This window comes from Cydia pomonella, chromosome 22, assembly GCF_033807575.1.
Source record: "Cydia pomonella isolate Wapato2018A chromosome 22, ilCydPomo1, whole genome shotgun sequence".
NCBI lineage: Eukaryota > Metazoa > Arthropoda > Insecta > Lepidoptera > Tortricidae > Cydia > Cydia pomonella.
This window is the reverse complement of record NC_084724.1, coordinates 7,558,480-7,581,921: the sequence shown is the minus strand read 5'-3', so window position 1 is coordinate 7,581,921 and position 23,442 is coordinate 7,558,480. Positions and strand designations below refer to the sequence as shown.

The window sequence follows — 23,442 nt, the reverse complement described above, 5'->3', positions numbered from 1 at the left end:
GATAAATATTGTGATCCGTCAATATATTCAATAGATATCATGATGTCGATGTCGCAGGCGTCCATGGGCGGAGGTAGTCGCTTACAATCAGGTGATCCGTCTGCTCCTCTGCCTCCTGTTTCATAAAAAAAAAAACAGTAAATCACAGTATTTATTGTACATCTAGCTTTCGCCTGGGATGGAATATACCTAGTTGTAACAACTTTTACCTTTTAAAACGCAATACGAAAACAATAAATCAAGTGTGTTGCGGGCATAATGCGATTGTAAGTTACATAATTAGGTATGGACTTGTGACAATGCGTATTGGTTTCATAACTACAGTGTTATTGACGACCGATCTGGCCTAGTGGGTAGTGACCCTGCCTATGAAGCCGATGGTCCTGGGTTCGAATCTCGGTAAGGGCATTTATTTGTGTGATGAGCACAGATATCTGTTCCTGAGTCGTGGGTGTTTTCTATGTATTTAAGTATTTGTATATTACATATATCGTTGGCTGAGTAACCACAACACAAGCCTTCTTGAGCTTACCGTGGGACTTAGTCAATCTGTGTAAGATTGTCCTATTATATTTATTTATTTATTATTTATTGACATTGCGAACTAAGCAATGGTCTCAGATAAAATATTATCCTGGCTAGCTATGTGACACGACTTGGTAAGGGAGCTTGGAGGTTGCTCGGTAACCTTACTCTACCTTACCTAAGAAGAAGTATTGGGCCAAATATTTTTTTTTTTTATAAAACGACTGTCATCTGACCACGCAATGCAGGCGGAAAACTTGACCTTATTGGGACTATTGAGAGAAATATTAGTAACAGTTTTGCTGTTGATGTTGAGGGTACTTTTAGGTATTCCATTAAATCGTTATTTATGGAATGGGGTAAGTCTATCAGAATGAAAAATATACAACAAATCCATTTAAAACCAAAATTGTAAATGCTTACCGTAAAAATAATAGGAAAAAACGTACTTAGAAAGTACAATGCTCTAGAGCAGAAACGTATCATTTTCTACATTGCATACTTTTTAGAACAGCAACGACCTACTTTCAGAGCGTAAGAAATGAAAAGGTAATATGTAATCCTAAATCATAATACAGTAGGGCGGCTATGGTCGGCTCTTTATCATTTATCACCATGCCTATCACATTCTAACAAGTATTGAAAAGTGATAAAAATGGAACCATGCTGCCAACGCTGGTTCTGATAGAGAAGAAAATCGGAGAGTAGAGACATACTTACTTTACTCTTTGTAGTAGAGGCAGCAAATTGTGCGTGAAAAATGGCCGCTTAGGGTACGTGAGTAGAGTATACAATAACTGGAGTAGCTTATGTTATGTGTCATATTTGCGTAAAAAAATATCTGCCGAATTTTGCGGGGAGGTGAAGAAATAACACATGCAGTATGTACCATTTAGTACCTTATCACAGAGACAATAATATGAGGTCCCTAGCGACTTTTATTGATTGTCACTCTGACACGGTACAAAATGGTACGGAATTTAAATTATTTGACTGTACAGTCGAGTTCGTAAATATGTATACATTTCTTCACATTCTACAATGTGAAAAACTGTTTACATATTTATGAACTCGAGTGTACTTTCCTTATTCTTGAACCTGTACAAAAGAACCGAAAACAATATGGAAACTGAAACGGAAAAACAAAAACATTTACCGTCGGATTTCACAAACAGTGCGAGTTAAATTATTATAGAAATAATGCATTGTAATGACGGAAACTCTATGCTTTTATTTCATATAATTATCGGACATACAAAGTTCACGAGAATCGGTTAAAAAATGCAACTTCTATATACAGTATATACTCAATCTAATATGTGGAAATCTGTGGCCTTTCTTTGCTTAAGGTCAACAATTGCCATGCAATTATATTTTACTGCATATGAAAACAGTATGGTATGAATGACCTTATGCTAACTAACAATAGCACAGCGAAAACTTAAGGCAGAGTCTTGACTCCTTTTTTTTAGATGAGCCCAGAGTCCCACTGCTGGGCAAAGGCCTCCCTTCTCCCTTTTTTCCTTTACTCCTTAGACGGGATAAATCCACAAAGATAATATAACTACGTACATAGTTCTCACGGGTAGTTGTTTGAGTGGTATAATAAGACAAAAATACTTATATTAAATCCCTTCAAACCCATAAAAGAACAATAAAAACAGGTTACAAATTTTATTTGCGTAATAGTCACACCAAGTCCTCAATCGCCAATCTTTGCTCTTCTAGCCGGCGCAAATAATTCAGATTTCGATAAAATTTCGTGGGTAGATAGAGTATTATAATATACTAAATCGCAATTTCAAAAAAATAACCCCTGAGTTTTCGGAAAGTTAACTCGCACAAAAGAAAATGACATACCTACTTATTTTTTCATGTTTATTCCGCCCAGAATGAGCTCTTCAAAACAGCCAAATTATATCCAAATCTAACGAAAAAAAAACCGTCCACAAATTAAAAATGGGCCCATTTAATGATCAATGAAGTCAAGGTACTGTTGCGCATGTTTCCTGTGGCGAAGCTAACAGTAAAGTGCAGTTACTACGGGTTCAGGTTTCCTAGGTTAACAAGGCATTCAGTTTTCCACATTGTTGGTTACCGTGACTACCAGCATATATAATTTTAATTATAGGATATGAATTCGATCTTTTTTCGAATTATTATACAATTTTCAGTCATGGTTGAATGCCATATCAATTTGTGCCTTCGAGAAAAAAGACAATATGGCAGACGAATGCTTGTAATGTCACTGTATTAAAACCAACAGCTTAAGTTAATTAAAATGTATCAGAGAAGCCACAAACCGGAAGGTTTCCACAGACCGGAAAAATATCGCTTCGCTATAAAAATTTTTTTTGTTCGCAAGTGGGCTGAAAACCATTGTGTGTAACTTCGGGGGTAAGAATAATACAAATTCGGGCCTTTAATTCCCTCCAGCCTGCGGCTCGTTTACAATATCTCACTTACCCCCCTCGTGTATGTACTAATTGCTTCCACACTTTGTCACGTCAAAGTGTGTCCATAGTTAGCCAAATCCGATTGTATTATCCTACATTTCACCTCCGTTTCCTCAGTTTATAAACATGCACGTTTTATACGACACCTTATTTTCAAAACGACGCAACTGCCATCAATATCATAGCGACATACACTCTTTTATCAAAATGACATTTAACATAACAGGAAATTGTACCAAGGTCTGGTGAATGGCTTATGCCTTTGGTATAGGAAAACAGAGTCTAGGTATAAGTAGGTTTTCTGTTCAGAAGCTAAAACTACTTTTAATCTCGCTCGTTTAAAGGTATGAGATGTGTATATCGCAGTAAAATGACAGTTCGATAGCCAATTTGTCCGACCAATCTGTAATTTTATTGCAAATTTGGCGCAAAAGCAGTAGGTATGATCAGGTACTTAGTCAATCGAAATGTAAAGTACAGGGATTGATATGAACTGGTTGAACAACTGGAGGAACTAGTCAAGATCGCACGGATAGAACAGGGTGCGTAGCCAACGTGCCAATCGTTAACGCTCCGTAGCGAACGAAACGCAACTGTCACTGTCTCACTGGAAGATTGATAGAGGAAGATGACTATGCTACGCTACGGAGCGTTAACGATTGGCACGTTGGCTAAGCAACCAGCACAGATGTGTGGGGGGGAGGGGAAGTCGATAACACTGGAGGCCTAGGGGGGGGGGGGGGATTGCAGCAGTGGCAAAATTTGAGCTCCAGGGAGGGCAGCTGCCCCGCTCTACCTATACCTGCCTACGCCCATGGATGAGGGGCAACGCACGGCCGGTCTTTCTGAATATCATACGTCCAGAAGGAGACATTTGGTTGATATTATGATGTTTTTCTTCGCAGATCCTTATTAATCATTAGTCCTTACAAAACCTTGCCCTCTCCGTCCGATGACTCATCGCAATCGCAATGTTACTTAATTCACACTTGCAATAGACCAGTCAATGAAGTTTGTTATCATTGCCACATATACTCTTGCAGTAGCATCTTCTGTCAAAAGAACTTAAATAAGGTTCACCATCATGTATATGTACATAATTATATGTATTAATCTATCTTTTATACATTATATAAGTAGTAGTATTTAACTATTTATATCTTTTTAATATTATTTGACTTCACGTTTAATTTTTTCCTTATTATTTGTAATTATTTTTTCCTGCACCAACATACACAAATGTCTCTGTTTGACCCAATGGTTGACTGGTAGAGAATGCCTTTTGGCATTAAGTTCGCCATTTGTATATTTTTATTTATGTGTGCAATAAAGTTTAAATAAATAAATAATACTCTAAAAAAAACTGGGGTCTGCTTAGCATTCCCATTCCCAGTTCGCCATCTATCTGGATAAAGATAAATATAATTTATTTTTCGAGTTGGCATATTACAATGCGCTTATGAACGTCAAATAAAACTACGCCGGCTCTAACTCTACTCTGACCCGAGAAGATTTAAATCCCCCCTCAATTGGAGGAGGGTATCCCAATACATGTAACACTTCTGGAGTTGCTGCGGAGTTGATATAGGCTACGGAGACTGCTTACCATCAGACTGGCCGTATGCTTGTCTGCCACCAACGTAGTATAAAAGAAGTAGGTAGGTATTTTTCAACTATAACATAAAACATTATTCTGAACTCGGAATTCGACCTCAATTCTTGTATCATCTCTGCATAATTCTAGATAAAAATATTGCGGTTTGGATACCATGTTGATCGGGGTAAACGAAGTTCGTATGAGTCAGAGACGAGAAATGCAAAGATTACAGGCAGGTATAGAGGGGAATGATACAAAAAACGTGCCAAGCACGAGCTGTGCACTCAAGTCGGGTTCTATTATACATCCGATAAATGGGACATACTCATTGTCATAAATCTAAGGACGGGCACTACAGGATGACTTACGCTAGACCAGCCCGAGCCCGGGCCGAGCCTTCCGACACGTCATTTTCTATCGGCAATCACGTGGGGCTTTCCATAGAAAACGAAGCGCCGGAAGCTCCGGCCTGACCCCGGCCCGGTCTAGCGTGGGTCATCCTTAATAATGGTGCTATTTCAGTGGTGTACTCACGAATTCGAGCCAATCGTGCAGTCTAACGTAACTAGTTGCGACCAATCGCGCGCGTGATGCGAACTCATCCACCAATCGCGTTGTGGCGTTAGACTGCACCATTGGCTCAAATTCATGTGCGTGACACCGCTGTTCTGGCCCCATTCTTATTGTCGGTAAGAGTCGTCCTTAGATAATGTCAATGGATATTCTAGTATCTCCTTGGAAAAAAAATCGCTCCAGGGCAATGATATTATAACTCAAGATTGGTATAGCGTTCCAAAATTGAAGCGCTTACCTTGTACAAGTTATACAAGTTGCCTTTAGTCGAGCAAGCAAGCGAAAGATGTGCACGTGCCAACGAGCTCTCTTGAACACCGAAGGAGATAGAGACAAGCATATGTTTAACAACGAGTCTGACAAAGATGAATGGAATGCGAAAATCAATCAAGAATTACAGATTTTTTCGCAGGTATAGATATAAATAGAAAGTATTTTTTGTCCTCTTTATGTACTTAGTCAGGTCATCTTTTTACACTCTTTTGTAAAGCATAATTTTTCACAATCCAACCGCTTAATTGGCGTCTAACGACAATCCCAAAGTAAACAAGTAGTAAATAGAGACGCGATCTTAATTTTGTACTAATTATATTACGTTTAGATCAGTATAAAACAAGCTTTCAAATCATGCCATTCTTTTTTTTATTAAAAGCTTTGTGACTGAACTTATGACCTAACTAAGAAGTACTAGTAAAACCTATCTAATATCATGTTATCATCAACGTATCTATAGTCATCTCTCGATCCCGACATAGACTTCCGTTTCTAGCTTTTGTATCCCAGTTGGTCCGATATTACACAAATGAGCCAGCCATATTGATAAAACTAGTCAGTGTGTGGACGAGATATACCTACGTGATGGATGATAAGATAAAATAACGTGAACGTGATGGTAAATGATTTGGATATACCTAAATCGTAGAAAAATAGGGTTTTTTGAGAGAAAAATAAATCTACGGGACCCTAAGAAGCGGTTAGAAAAGCGCTCAGGCAACATACACCACCTGACACCCCAGGGCGCCTTACATCCTGTACCTGCAGACCTCAATATGCATATATATCTACACAAATAACTACACACTCATTCGTACGTCATTGAAGTGTAGGTATACGACTTATATTTAAATGGTGAAGGAACATTATCTTAGAAACTACGAGGTTACTAATTTTTTAAAACAGAAATGTCTGCGAACGATGCTACTAAGCTTAGAATAAATTTAAAATAGATGAATAGATGTGGCTAGGGTCCCCTAGACCCATATAGTGGGAAAATTTGCTGCCTATGGATGACGTCTTGGTGGCTCAGATGGCAGAGCGCTGGAGTATCGATCCAGAGGCCGTGAGTTCAAGTCTCACCCAAGACAGTAATTTTTCCACTTTTAAATTTATTCTAAACTACGAGGTTTATTAAAATTTACCATAAATAACGACTTCACAAAACAATTAATTTGACATGGCACCATTTTATGGTCTTCATCAGCAGTTCCACTTTCACAATACAATTTTACTTCCTTATCTATGATTTTAAATAGTGGCTAGGATTTTAACTAGGATTCTCCCGCAAATGTTTAATTACTGAGATCTTGTGTTTTAATTATTTATATAAGAATTCAAGTTTTGGAGACCATTTACATTTCTAATGATAATTAAATGATCGTTTTTATTTATTTATATTTTATCTCTGACACTTAGAGACTTTCACGTCCCTAAAGAATTTTAGTATTTGTTGGTTGTATTTTTTATCTAGTTTTGTTTGTGTTATTCGACATTTAGAGACTGTATAAATCTCTAATAAAGTATCTAATATTTCATTGATTCCATATTTGTAATTGTATTTTGTTATTTTTATTGTTTGTAAAAATTTTACGAGTAAAAGTGCCTGTGTGGCATATTTGTTGAATAAATGTTTGATATTTGTTGATAGTTGATTTGACTTATTGCCACCTCCTGTGTCCATCATCAGATCAGCTCGCTGATACCATAATAGTGCATTGTCACCCACGTTCAGCTTGCAAGATTTGACCCGAACATATATTATATTGTTACATACATTGCAAATTAAATAAAAGCTTATAAAATTACACCTTTCCCAGACGCTTCAGAAAGCATCAAATTGCATAAAATGTTATAATTAGAGTTTTTTGAAATTAGACAGCCTGTCATGTAACATATCCTTACGAACGGGTTTGCCCGCGGTAACATAACAATACAATGTTGCTGGTTGCTGCCACACGTCAGGGTTCACACGAGTTCAAACAATAACTGACCGAGCGAAAGCGAAGGTCTCCCTTTCATCATTATCATTACTGAGGCATTATAGCCACGGGTGGGCCTGGTCAAGCAAATCTCTCCAGTCCGATCTATTCGTGGCTTTCCTTCTCTAACTTGTCACTCCTAAGGTCCTGATATCTTGGTATACGCCGTCCAACCATCTGAGCTTGGGCCTGCCTTTACCTCTGCGGCTCCCAGGTCGGCCATCTAGAAGGTGTTTGAGTACTCTGGCCTCGTCCATCCGTAACACGTGTCCTGCCCATCGCAGGCATCCGATCTTTATGGTCATAATGACATTAGATGGTCTCCTTTCAGCTTGGGCAAAAATTACTTTGATTATCCTAATGTTCTCGTCTACTGGTCGCATTTCTACCGATTCTCGTGAAATTTGGTAAGTAGGTTGGATATTAATATAGATTTTTTGTCAATTCAGTTTTTGGAAATTTTCAAAAAATGAGGAGCCATGGAGTTTCGCGATGTCTACAGCTCACAGATCCTCTTAGTGATATAATGACGAGCTATTAGAGAACCATGTTCTGTTAATTTGGTTTTCACTTTTTACTTAATAACGCATATAAACATAGTGCAATGCCTAATAATTATCTTGAAACCGTATGATTGTGGCACTTTGCAACCATGTTAGGCCCGCTGGCCTTGTTTTCCTGAGAGGATATTCCGTGAGTTCCGTGACAAATTACAGCTACCAAAACTAATTTACCTAACAAACGTGTGTAATTATGTAATCTTCTCTTTATAATGTAGGTACCCATGTCATTATATAATTAGCATTACCATTGTTTGTAACAAAAACTAAGATTTGAGTGAATGTAGTACACTACCTAACTAAAATTATTTTACTCTCCGCAACTTTGAACTGACTTAATCCATGTGTCAGCGTTTCTACTAGCATCAAAAAAATCTAAAAAAGAACCAAAAAATTTTGGTTTAGTTGCGTTAAAATTTTATAAATAAGTAAATAAATATTATAGGGACATTCTTATACAAATTGACTAAGTCCCACGGTACGCCAAGAAGGCTTGTGTTGTGGGTACTCAGACAACGATATATATATACTATACAAATACTTAAATACGTATAAAACACCCATGACTCAGGAAGAAATATCTGTATTCGTCACACAAATAAATGTCCTTACCGGGATTCGGACCCAGGACCATCGGCTTCATAGACAGGGTCATTACCCACTAAATATCGTAAAAATGAAATTGTAGTGTATCTACAGAGTCAGACCAACTCTACAAACCTCATATTTTCATAGGAATTTGATGTTTGCAGTGGCACTGCCACATATTGTCGCCTGCTATGTCGATCCAGAATTAGCTTGGACTGACTATCCGATATTTTTAGAACTATCCTACACAGGAAAACCCTTAATTACCTATTCGATATTTAAATTATCCTTCCCATTATTATAATATATGATATATATCTATTTTAGTATATTTAGCGCATGGAATGCTTTATTCCAGCCATTCGCTAAACACTTCAAATGGACTGCAGCAGTGTGTTAATATTTATTCAATCTATAATCAGTCATATAAAACAGTAAATAAATTGAAATATAACAAAAAAATAACGTATTATACTTTAGAGACCAAATCTTCGGCAATCATTAAGTGAATAGAAAAAAAATAATCGGTGTTTTGTAAGTGAACTTGTGTGAGAGGAAATATCAATAACAAAAACCCAAGATGAACTACAGTTCTGAAAAGTTTTTCAATGGCAGATACATACACAATTCCAATTTATGCGAACTAGATTTGTGGCGTAGAATTTTTTTGACGAAATACCTGCATCTATATATTGGACAACGAATGGGCTTTTTATCATAAACATTATTTTGGCTGTCGGAAGTGTAATATTTGGTATCATCTCCTGGATTTTCATCCCCCAGTGGAGACAGTTCAAGAATTACGTATTCCTTAATGTTACAGCCATGTGTGGGGTTATCCCAATACTTGTGTTTATCGTTGAAAATACTCCTACGCGCTCCTTCGACTCTTTTTATAACCTCCCACCATGTATGATCCTTATGCACGTAACATTCGATCTGTCGTGTCTTGTGATGTGTCACTGGTTGTTAGTAGCCACAGTAATGGTTTACATGGATATAGTGAAGGTGTTCAAAAACCGCATCACCCGAAGATACTTGATCGCAAACATGTTTGCCTGGATCGCGCCTGTCGTGGAAGCAGCCGTTTTGTTCACAATCGTATTCGTCGGTCATCTGGAAGTGCGTCATGTGAGATATATCATTTTAGGCATTACTATTTTATTTTTAACTGTAAAGACAATTCTATATGTTAAAGTATTGTGCATCCTGATATCGTCTCGTTACAACAATTCCAGAAGAAATGTTTGGCAAGATATTGTTTTATCGACTGTTGCATGTATAACATCAGGAATATCTTCTTACACTCCTTTGATACTAGTATATTTGTATATAGAGAATTTTCTAATACGATACATATGTATTTTAGTGAGTATGATCAATATGTTTGTGATCATAGTCTACTTTTTGATAATGGCAAGTCATCGAAAAGCATGGCGTATTTATTTGCGCCGAATAAAGGAGAAAAAAATAGTGCTTGTGAATCTGTGATTTTTTCTTGTGTATTGCATTTATTTAATTATTTTGCGTGTTGACCGGATTTGTGTCTAATTAAGCCACTCAAACAAAAATGTGCGGTCAGAGATTTTGTACCTAATACCTACCTACTATAAAAAACTTTGTATACATCAAAATACAATAATCACATATAAACAAAATATATTCATGTTTTGTTTCGGTATATCAAAATCAAAAGTTTATGCTAGCTCTTATACATGTCATCTTATAGCTTGGTATATGTATATTCTATTTTAACGTAGATATGTAACCAAATATAGTTAATTGTATTAAATGCATCCTTACCTATCCTCTACGAGTATGAATTCATCAACAGTATAATAAGCTCTGATATCAACTTTCACGATTCTTACATATACTTATTATTGACTTATAAAAACGTTGCTTAATCGTCGCCGCGAAGCGGCGGGGCGTACAGTCAGCATCAAAAGTAGCGGACGAAACAACGCGCCAAAAGTATCTGATATTCTGGATAACTTTTCCAAATAAAGATAAATTTATAAAATTTCTCGTTCAAAAGTATATCTTTTACAGTCTTAGTTGTTCTGTATTAAAGACATTACTTTTTGTTAAACTGTTACAGAATGGTATATACTTATGAAGCGTTGTTTGATACGCTACTTTTGATGCTGACTGTACATCAGAGATAAATTTAAAACTTAATACGCGATTAAGCCCCATTTCTATAAGTTATTATTATTAAAGTATTTTAAAGGGATTTTTTTAAAGCTTTCGTTTCACAATAGACTTAAATTTATTCATGACCGGACGGGATGTCCCTGATTCCGTGGAGTATGGGACGGGTGCTAGTTTGGGATGCAACGTGTGTAGACACACTAGCTACGTCACATCTCCACTGAACTTCCGTGAGGACAGCTTAGCGGCAGCGGCAGAGGCGGAGAACGCCAAGGTAGGAAAATACTGAGGTCTCGGCGCCGAGTATAATTTTATTCCATTCGGTGTCGAGACCGTTGGTCCGTGGGGCCCTGGCGCTCTGAGTCTCTTCAAAGATCTGTCTAAGAGACTCAGAGGTCTCAGAGACGCCACAGGAGATCAAAAAGCTGGCAGCTTCCTCGCTCAACGCATCAGTCTAACGATCCAGCGAGGAAATGCTGCCAGCGTCTACGGTATTATGCCGCAGGGGCCATTTTTAGATTTATTTTAGTCGTATTTTAGTTTTAGTTTACTTATAGTTTTTATATTAATTCTATTAATTATTTTATATCAAAATTGTATTAATATGTAATCTTTTGAATAAATCAAATTGATAATTTATTTATTATCAATTTCAACATAATAGTTGGTAGTTAAGTACGTAACTTGTTAAAATATCGCACACCGCTCTCCATAAATGTTTACTTACTCTTTGTAAGCGGAAACCAGCAGTGGCAGCATGTTTCCATTTTTATCACTTGTTTTCATTTTTATGCCTGTCACTTTCGCGCTTACATACTTACTTGTTAGAACATGACAGGCATGGTGAGAAATGATAAAGAGCCGACCATCTTAGCCCTACAGGAATAGTTAATTTGTTCTTATTTCTGGTGTGAAAATTATATTATCATTCAATGATACGAGTATCATTGAATTTTGTCGATCTAGTTTTATCTACTTATTCAAAATATTATCGTCAGAAGTTGATTGTATTATACCTTAAAGCGGGCCAAACTATCTCTGCTCAGTCTTTACATTGACAAAGCTGGTTGCTGGCTGGTTGACAAGTGGCTCTATAAACGTCATATTTTCATAGAAATTTAATGTCTGTAGTGGCACTACCACATACTGTCGCCCGCCAAGTCAATACAAAAACTTGGTGTGACAGGTACCTACGATAAGATATTTTTAAAGCATTAAACTTGAAAGCAATATGGTCCGAGATGTACCCTGGGGAATCCCAATTTACGAGTAAAGCTGCTTGTTTATCTCGTTTGCATATTTTTCAAACCGGTAGAAATACAAGAAAAGTATACCTTTTAAACGATTGTAATCTGGTATTGGATTAACCGGTTCAAGTGTCCGCAGTAAGCTCGATTATCCATACAAAAGCTTTTATCTAAAAGGACTAGCTAGATTGCTCTGAAACTTTCTACATACAATAGGATAAGCAGAGGCGTTTTTAAATATTTGGCGCCCTGGGCCAGTGAGCATGGGCCGCCCCATATAATAAGCACAAATGGTTTTTTTTTTTGCGTCTTCTGGAAACGCGCGGCCTGCGCCGCCCTTCGCCCCCTTGGCCCTAGGGTAAAACGCCACCGGGATAAGATTCATATACGCAGTTTAAAAAATACAACGAATGTAAGTTTTTCATAAAAAAAAAAACTTGATTTTGCTCTATTTCGTATATAACCTGGCCGCCGAGCTGTTTTGTAAGGATTGCGTGCTTACGTGTGTTTTTCTACAGTGAACGAAACTAAGAAAAAATATCTACCACTTGAGTAGATACTTTTTTTCGTTATCATTAAACATAATTCCACCAGTGGGAAAAGATTGAATATTTTTCCCGTCTGTCACTTTTCAGTAGAAAACTGCACAACGTGTAAACTAGGAACAAAGTTCAAATAAATACTAAGCTTTTAAACATCTCAAAACTTAACATTTTCCTCGTCGATCCCTTACCTATATCACTAGCTATTTTATATATTTTGTGTTAACCCCCTCTTAATCATATAGGACTTAAAACACTTTTTTTGCGAAATCCTAATTCTAAGATGGGAACGGTAGATGCGGACAAAGTCACGGGTAAAAGCTAGTGGTTCATAAGAAGGGACTAATAGTTCATTTCCTCTTCAATATGACATATCTTTGTTTCTTTGGCCTGGAGTTGGTCATACATGGCTGAAGATGGTAATGTGAGTAGAGTGAATTCAAAGAAAAACATTGGCAAAAAACCTACAAATTATATTGTCAACGTAAGATCTTGCAATGTGTGTGTAATTATGCCATCATTAACTCATAACCTCGACCTGTCGCTGATGGTTCTTTACACTTAAATTCAGCGGAAATATGGCGCAGTGTAGTCACATCCAATAATATTCTACACAACGAAGACCGCAATAATATCTAATACGATCATAATTGTAGAGCCATAATGGCTCAGTTTCATTGGTTGATAACTCGGTCGATATAACTCGTGCGGGGACTCCCCGCAGGCGGTAAGGTGATATAACGACTAGTGAAAATCATAATGGCATGCGTTTTGGGAATCTCCCGCACCCCGCATGCGGGCCCTATAGACCAATGAAAACAGTTCCCCGAATGCGAACCCTATGGCATGCTCTGGTTAACAAATCGTTCGCGTACCGCTGCGAGCGCGGCAATAAACCATTCGCCAAATCTCCCGCACCCCGCAAACGGGCCCTATTGACCAATGAGACGGAGCCATTAGAACGTGTCACTTATTTTTGCGGCCTTCGAAGAGTAACATATTGCTACAGGTAACTGTACAGTCACGTCTGAAAATATCGACACGATCGAAGTGCCAGAAATATGTATACACGACCTTATGACCCATATATTTTCAGACGTGACCGTACCTCGGACTTGGTGGTCGCACTTATTTACATGATAGCGTGATATTGACAGTATCTATATCTTGATCACGCGGCGTTTAAAAGGGATGTTTATTTTATCACGTGGATAATGTCATCCATCATTACACAGGCATGAAATGGACATAGGTATTAATTATACATAGTTGCAAATAATTTATACGCTTGATTTGACATAATTTTAGTTGTAAAGTATTGCTTCTATAACATACTTAAGTCACTTTTTTCATACAAAATGTATTGAAATGATTAGATTCTAAATTAACTTGTTAGTCCTGCGGCGGTATTATGGTTCCATTTTTATCACTTGTCACTCTGCCCGTCACTTTCGCACTTACATACTTGTTAGAACGTGACAGGCATGGTGACTAATTATAAAGAGCCAACCTTCTTAGCCCTAACTGTACGCATGATTTAGAATAGAACAGGTACTTATATCTCTCGAGAATACAACAAACAATGGAAAATCAGTTTACGAATAACTAACAGCAGTTGTGATTGTAAAGTATAGGTACGCTTTTTAACGAGAAAATGCAATAATTCTAATGTAAGTAACAAATTTTTAATTTTTCAAAAATTTAATTTATTGCCAGAAATTATAAATATTTACAACATAATATTGTACAGAAACAGTAGATTAAAATAAAATGAATACAGAAATAAAATAAAAATACCCCACAAACTATTAGCCTTGTCAAAAATTAACTTTTAAGCCCCGAACTGTTCCCTACCTGGCCCAAACGTTCCAAATATGCCAGCTGCGTTGCCACGCTGAATGGCTAAGGATATTTTTAATTTATCATGCTCTAAAAGTGGATCATTGTTTACCTATGAAGAGTGCAGCAAGTGATACGTTTCTGCTCTAGGGTATTTTACCTTCCAAAGTAAGTTGTTTACATTTGGTTTTAAATGGATTTGTTGTACAATTTCCATTTTGAGTTTTAACTCCCCCATTCCCTAAATAACGATACTTTTACTTAATTGAAAGTATATCCTAGGAATTCTATATATTATATATACATGTAGAAGGTTATACTTAGTCATGTTGTTTTTAAAACACATTTACGTTCTTATAATTTTATTCGTACGGAGCGATTATTTTCGGAACTATTCACTTTATCAAAAAGTATTGCAGAAGACCCTTATTCATTTTGAAAGACCTATCCAACGATATTTCGCACCATTGGGTTAAAGCAAACATAAAAAAAAAACATTGGAGTACCTACGGTACCTACGTACAGTCAACATCAAAAGTAGCGGATCAAATAACGTTTCATAAGGGTCTACCATTCTGTAACAGCTTAACAAAAAGTGGTGTCTTTAATATAGAACAACTAAGACTGTAAATATACCTTTGAGCGCGAATTTTAACAATTTATCTATATTTGGAAAAGTTATCCGGAATATCAGATACTTTTGGCGCGTTGTTTCATCCGCTACTTTTGATGCTGACTGTACCCTAAAAATGTTTTTTTTTTTGTAATTATTTATTTTACCGTTCAAATTGCAACTCTTTAGCACTAACGATCACGCAGCAAAGCCTCGGACAGACAGACGGACATGGCGAAACTATAAGGTTTCCTAGTTGACTACGGAACCCTCAAAATCAATATTTAAATAATGTATACAAATGACAAAGTGATTATTCGTTCACGTCTGTCAACCCAATTTTTTTTGTTAGCATTTGTCAATGTACGATTATTATCTAGTCTAGCGGATATTAAAGCGTTGTCACGACACGTACACGTTACGCACGAGGCAGTGCGTGCTTCGTTTCCTAAATACGGTGATGTAACTCTATTACCAAATCTACATCATTCAAGAGGTCGTCTCAAGTAATAAACAATAGTACATTGTGTATTAAGGGAGGAAAACAACAATTTACGAACGAGCGTGAATTGAAGCCCGAAGCCGAAGGAGAGGCGCCAGGGCTTAATTAACACGAGTCCGTAATTCCTGGACCGCCTGTGAAACACACAGCAAGTGTGATGAAAATATAAATTGCAGCCCTAGGTCGAAATTTAGCATTTACGGACCGTGTCGCGTACGTATAATAACACCTTTTACGAGCAAGTAGATATGGGTATTAAGAGCAATTCTTCACTGACGTGGAACTTTTGATTTCCAATGTCTCAAGTATATTTTTAATATAAACTTTTGTATTACTGTTAGAGAGACAATAAATATAAAAATAGAATAAACCCCCGCGGACGCTCCGGCTGTGGAATGAGCTCCCGCCGAGGTTTTCCCGAGGGTATACAGTATGGGGTTCTTCAAAAAAGAGTTGTACAGGTTTTTAATGGGTCGGCAACGCACTTGTAACACCTTTGGAGTTGCAGGCGCACATAGGCTACGGTGACTGCTTACCATTAGGCGGGCCGTATGCTTGTTTGCCACCGACGTGGTATTAAAAAAAAAAGACTTATTATGCCTATGTATGTACTATCCGAAAATGTATTGTGAGCCCATTGTGTCCCACTACTTACTAACAAATACGAGTAACGAAATAATTTTATATGTAAGTACGTTTATACATGCCCTAGCTTCGAAGTCGTTAAATAAACAATTTCATCGCCTTAGGATTGTATTAAAAAAACTTGTCTTTTGTAGCTGTACATTAAAAGAAACAGTAAGTTTTGCAAGGTTTATTTACATGGCATCTGTCACCGTACCCATGTTGTTTGAAAAATACAATATCACGGCCTTATTACAATAACACGGCCTGTGTCTACCGGTAAAATTGAGAACCTCCTCCTTTTTTGAAGTCGGTTAAAAATACAGCAACTAATCATAGTTCTTTATCTCGGAAGCTGTATCCGTTATCAGTTAAACCTTGATACAAATAATTACTCATACATGATCACAGCATTCACAGCTTATCTCAAAGGTTCATGCCTTTGGCTCGTGCTTGACATTTCTACATCATTTCACACAATAAGGTTGCTTAGTGCAATGTTATTGTTACTACATTCCGCCGTGCCGCTTTACGCTTTTCATATATTAATAGGTACGGCTCACGTCTAAAAATATCGATACGAAAAAAGTGCCAAAAATATGTATACTTACACGACTTTATTGCCCATATATTAAGGTAGTGTATACATATTTTTGGCACTTTTTTCGTATCGATATTTTCAGACGTGAGTGTACCTATACTCGGTGTAACACGAGGAACCCGAAATATTTTAACCACGCATTTCTGAAGCCAAAAGAAAGAAATAATGTTATATGAGTCTATTTTTTCTTCGGTAAACTTCGGTGATAAAGGGGGAATGGTATTTTATTCACATTTTCCTCCATAAAACCTTTTTTTTCATCACAAAAATAAAAGAAAAAAAAACAATACTTTGGAATTGTCTGGGTTAGCGTTGTTCATAACTATTCCAAATAGATAGCTTAAGTGGTTCTCGACATATTTAGCGATGTGACAGATGGACGGACGAACGGACGGACAGAATCGCACCATAAGAGTTCCTTTTGTACCTTTTTGGTACGGAACCCTAAAAACAAATAACCAAACACTAAACTTTCTGAATTCAAGCACAAATGTAAATAAATCTGCAGTATCGATTAAATCTCAATGGCATATCAGACAAGGAATTCATTATACGTGTTGTATAATTACTACCTGCATGCGTTTGCGAAATTCTCTATTTAACAACGGGAAATTTGGCCGAAGCGAACCATCATAGTGTGATCTGTTATATCGTATTGTTCCTATGAAAGACAAGGTCAAGATATACGATGATATCTTTACGATTTTTCTTGATAAGCGAATAAAATTACGTTACTTCAATGGAAGTTTAAGTCCGCCATTTGTACTTATTTTTACTGTGCAATAAAGTTTAAAATTAATCAGTAAATAAATTTAGCACGTACAATGACATGAGGTATATTTAGGTCTGAAATTAGTTTACATATATTGCTCCACCATATAGACAAACGAAATAGAGCAAAAACAAGTTTTGTATGAAAATCTTAAATTCGCTGTACTTATTTAACTATGATATCTGAAGCTTCATAAACTAATTATAGGTATAGATATACCTTATCCTATTTTAAGTACAAAGTTTCAGAGCAATCTAGCTAGTCGTTTTAAAATGAGAGCGTAACTACGTTTGTACGGGGAACCGAGCTCCCTGGGGACCCTTAAACACCGTGATTATTCATTATTGTGAAAGTTTTACAGAAATCTGTCTCACCTTATTTAATCAATCATTGTTACGAATAATTTAAATATGAATATTTATAACATTACCTATTACATCTACAGCGTTCGATGTAGCGTCAGCATCAACTATACAACTATGATATAATATATACAAATTGTTATCAGGTTAAGTGTCATGTACCAATTTACACACCCACGGACACACACATGCACAAATACACACACACACACACACGCGCGCACGCAAACACACACACGCGCGCGCGCGGGCGCGCACACACGCACACACACTTAGTAGCATACGTAAGTAGTTAGTAAGGTAATCTAATAGGTATAATAGGTATGGGTTAATTTTATATAAAACTAGTAGGTAAAAAAAAACAAAATGTACTTACCATAACGGGAAGAGCGAGTTCTCCTGACACAGGTGTCTTCATACCTACTAGGAGGGCTCAACACTTGTAACAATTGTATGCGTGTTTTTTCACGAAATAAATTTTATTTTATTTATGTATAAACTAAGCTCTCAATAATGGTCCATATGACTGGAACTAAAAGGGCCCACTGATTACCAGTTCGCCGGACGATATCGGCCTGTCAGTCATTCGCAAAAGCTGACAATCGCGAATAACTGACAGGCAGATATCGTCCGGCGAACTGGTAATCACTGGGCCCCTTTAGCTGACATAATACATGTCGCTGAAAGTAATCCCTTCTTCATATAATATATCCGACCCGCAGCATTGTATATCAAAAAAAAGTTGTGATTGGCCAATACAAGTTTTGATTATCTAAAATAAAGTTCTGTGAGTTGAGGGCCACCCTTAGCGTCTCCCGTGCGTCGGCGTTTAGCTAACGACTAGACGTAACGTTGGCGCAAATACGCAGTGACGCCATTCTCCATAGCGCTAACTAGACGCCGACGCTCAAGAAATGCTAGTGTGGGGTCTCTCTGAGTCGCTCGCAGCACAATTCTCGTTCTGGGATTATTTTTGAGTTCTACAATTATCGAGTTCGTTGATGATAGATGCTTTTGACGTGCGGTCTTATCCGCTACTATACTGATTGTAACTATACTGTGACCTATTCTCTCGCGTCGCTCGTACTGGGGCCCATTTCTAGAACGGTATTAGTCTAATATTATTAGTGTGTTTCCATGGTAACCCATACGACTTGTAGGGGCCCATTTCTCGAACGATATTAGACTAATATTATTAGTCGACGAACTGTACGAACAAGTCGTATGGGTTACCATGGTAACACACTAATAATATTAATCTAATACCGTTCGAGAAATGGGCCTCAGATAAATGCTTTAGCTACTCGTAAAATAGTTTGTAGACGCTGTTTTATGCGGAGACGCTTTAAATTACACCAACTTCTAACTTCACTTTATTTTCCAGTGACCATCCCAGTCCTCAACTTCGGCATGCTAATGGGCTGGCAGTCGCCCATGACGCCGCTCCTCCAATCGGAAGACGGTCCCGCGCCGGAACCGATATCGGACGACACCATATCGTGGATGGCATCCGTCACGTTTCTACCTCCGGTGTTTTGTGGATGTCTGGTGGGGGATCTGGCGGATAGATGGGGGAGGAAGATCACTACTATGATGACTTCGCTCATGCTTGTGGTGAGTACCTTTTTTTAAAGATTTACTGTACTATAATAAGTCCCCAATCCGCATTGGGCTAGCGTGGGGACTATAGCCCGAGCCCTCTCGCACATGAGAGTAGGCCTGTGCCCAGCAGTGGGACGTATATAGGCTGAATTATTATTATTATTATTATACTGTACTATAGTGGTGTAACAAGCTCGATGCTACTTGAGAAGATGTCAGATGAACGTTACTCTATAGTAAACACCCCTATAATGGAACAGGCACCAGTAATGGAATGGTATAGACAAATCCTGTAAAACTAGTATTTACCATCAGTTTTTAATTGCTGGCAACATTTTACCATAAACAAGAGCCAAAGAGCTGTTTAAGTTTAATTTTGATATTTGTTATTTTGAAATCGAATGGCGCAATACTTTCCATGACTGGAGCAAAAAACCACAGTTTTAATTGGTTAATAATATTGAAACCAATTGCAGTAGCTGTCATTAAATACATAGAAAACATAAAGGACGAATTGGACATTCAACTTTTAAAGCGTAACGCGGTAAAACAGGTGTCGGTGAAATATCAAAAACACTCCAAATTTTCTCTTAAATGTTCCATGATTGGTGCCGTTAACATACTCATATAAGTAAGTAGACAATTTATCATGATGGTGACTCAAATGAGTTGCACTTTTATAAGGTGTCACAAAAGGGTTTCTATATTGTAGATTGTTAACCATGGGCTGAAATGATGCCTTTTACAAGTTAAACACTCTACATTTCATTTCGAATATGAGGAAGGAAAGTAAAAAACATGACTAAGTATAATTTTTTACAGCATTTCTTGAGGGTACTTTCAATTAACCATTTAAGTTAAAGTGTCGTTATTTATGGATTGGAGAGTTAAATATCAGAATGTAAATTGTATAACAAATCCATTTAAAACCAAATTTCTAATGGTTATCGTAAATAAATAAAAAAAACTCGTACTTGGAAAGTAAAATGATCTAGTGCTAATAGAATCACTTTCTGCACACTTTTTAGAACAACAATGACGCTCTTTCAGAGCATAAAAAATGAAAACCCTATAGTCTGTGCGGAAAGAGAAGAGTCATGGAATGTATGGGGCCTAATACATTCCACGACTCTTCTCTTTCCGAACGGACTCTAATGGTTCATACTTTTGACGCGAAGATTTATCCGCTACTATAGATGCTAACTGTACCTTGTTCTTTTTTGTGAGACCTAAACGACATTGTCTCGTATATAGATTAAGTACACGTGTTATAAAATAAGACAAAAGACTTTATTACGACAAAAAGACGTTCAAAGACAGATTAATAGAGTGTCAATGTTATTGTGACACACAGTTCCTAATGACATCATCATGACTTCATAACTGTAATTTTTGACGCATTTCCCTATTGTTAGTCGCTTATTCGACAGCGTGTGACAAAATATAGCCGCCCCAGTGACATATTGGTCATTTGTTTTAATTGTACCTATATTACACTTTTTTTATTTTATAAGCGGTGGTAGCTGAGTGGATATGACGTCCGACTTTCAATCCGGAGGTCGCGGGTTCAAATCCTGGCTTGTACCAATGAGTTTTTCGGAACTTATGTACGAAATATCATTTGATATTTACCACTAGCTTTCCGGTGAAGGAAAACATCGTGAGGAAACCTGCATGCATCTGCGAAGAAATTCAAAGGTGTATGTGAAGTCCCCAATCCGCATTGGGCTAGCGTGGGGACTATAGCCCGAGCCCTCTCGCGCATGAGAGGAGGCCTGTGCCCAGCAGTGGGACGTATATAGGCTAAATTATTATTATATTATTATTATTATATAAGTTTTGCATTTTTTACGTGTTCCTAATGGTAAAAAGGTATCCCTAAATTTCCACTTTTTTTTTCAGCTAGGTGATCTTGAACTCTTTGCCTATAGTTAGTTATTTTCTTATTCCTAATTAGATAGTATCACAATCTTTGTTTAAATTGTCCCAAATCCGCGTTTTGGCCGCGTTTCTTGGTCTCGTGAGATACAGATAAAGACAGTTTATTATTCAAGTAGGCATATTACAAATTACAATGCGTTTATGAACGTCAAATAAAGCTACACCGGCTCTAACCCTACACCTCTGACCCGAGAAAATTTAAATCCCCCCCTCATTTGGAGGAGGGTATCCCAATATAGACCGGCAAGAAACTGGGCGGGACACATCTTTTCAAAACATTACATCTAAGAGGTTAATTACAATAATAATGAATTAAAACTAGACGCTTAAAATGTATGTATTTTTTTACAGTAAGTATTGTGGTTTAAAAAATAGAATTTCTCTTAAAATTATTTTAGTTTAATCTTAGGATTTTTTCTAAATATTATTACCAATCAATGTTATAATAATTTAGTTTATAAGTTTTGATACAATATATATATATATATATATATATATTTATCTGTTCTTTAATGCTTCAGTTAAATAAATAACATATAAAATATTGGTATTTATTATTACTTGTCATTTTATTTATTACACGTTACACGTTAAAAATAGCGATTTGCCCTCTTATAGACCTAAAATTTAGACAAATATTACATTGAAAAATTGTGATTATTTGGTAACCCCAGAGACATTATTTTCGATAACGCCTGAGACGTGAAAAGTGTCGGTTAAAAAGTTAATTCGCCTATTTTACCCCGTTATAAAACATTTGTCCTTAATATTGCAATTAGATAAATAAACATATTTGTTATTACATATGTTCTTTATTGAAAGTATCCTAACTATAGGTACGAGTTTATTTAATTTATGGCAATAATGAGATCACAATTCATTACAAATAAGTAGTTATTTTTAGATAGGGCACGATTTTGTCACATCCATATGAACGTCTTTTGTTTTATCTTAATTTAGTTTATCAGTTGAGCAACGGAATATGTTTGCTCGTGTGTAAACTGCATGTAAAGTAGCCGGCTGTATCTCGAACACAACAGTCTAGAAGGTACCGGCGTTTTATACAATGTATTTGTTGGGATTCGAATTGATTCGATAACTTCAAGGAATCATTCGCTTGGGTTATTCCTAAGAACTCTAGACGAGACAAGATCTCGTATCTTTTTGGACATTGAAACTCACTTATGAAGATTATTGGTAGCCGAGTAGCCGTATTCTCTTTGGACGACCACTGTAACCATATTATTGTAGTATGTCAAGTTTGACTTGACTTGGATTGGGCTAGAATTTCCCTGTAATTTTTACATCTAAATTAATCAGTCGGAAGATTCTTTACAAAATAAACATAAGATGTGAACGAAACAAAAGTACCTATATATCTACATTGAACTAGACTCGAAAGGTATATGTTTTTGAGCTAATCTACGAAGTTAATTTTTAGTAAGTGAGTGTTTTAAGTATTACTGGTTTCCTTCTAACACCTTAGTTTAAAACTCCAATTTTTTTTTATAGCCTATCTTGTATCCCACCGCTGGGCAAAGGCCTCCCCTTTCTTCCGCCACTTATCACGGTTTGGAGCATGTTCCCGCCAGTCGCTGCAAAAAGCGTCGAGGTCCCGCCTCCTCTTTTTTGGTCTGCCTCTACCCCGGCTAATCTGTGCCGTCCATCCTGTAGCCAATTTGGCCCACCGATCCGGGTGCATACGGCAGACGTGTCCCGCCCAATCCCACTTAAGCTTAGCGGCCTTAATACTCACATCTGCGGTACCAGTTCTGGAGCGCAGTTCTGTGTTCCTAACCCGATTGGCTCGAAGTTCTAGTATGCTGCTCTCCATTGCTTGCTGGCAAATCTTGGCCAATTACTTACTACAATAAAAAGGCCCAGCTTACGGGTAGAATGCGCCAAACTTGTATCCCTTTTCAATAGACCCACAGCTTTATACTTTTAGATTTGCCCATCGTACGCATATTTTCTAGTAACTCTCGAACCGACATGAACCGGTTAAAGATAAGACACTAGGAAATCCAACGACACGCGATTCATAGTTACGAGTATTCGATAGCCTATTGACATTTGTATTAGATTATCG

At 37.1% G+C, this 23,442-nt stretch overlaps 1 protein-coding gene and 1 non-coding gene across 2 annotated transcripts in view; both read left to right on the top strand.

Annotated features, from left to right (window-relative positions):
* LOC133530156 (solute carrier family 2, facilitated glucose transporter member 8-like) overlaps positions 1 to 23,442 on the top strand; it is a 102,919-nt gene that overhangs the window by 45,575 nt on the left and 33,902 nt on the right. Inside the window, exon 3 of the mRNA XM_061868013.1 lies at positions 19,195 to 19,424. Coding sequence (XP_061723997.1) covers positions 19,195 to 19,424 — 230 coding nt within the window. The remainder of the gene's footprint in view (positions 1 to 19,194; positions 19,425 to 23,442) is intronic.
* Trnad-auc (transfer RNA aspartic acid (anticodon AUC)) lies at positions 6,443 to 6,515 on the top strand. Its single transcript has one exon. It is a non-coding gene; the product is annotated as a tRNA-Asp (tRNA).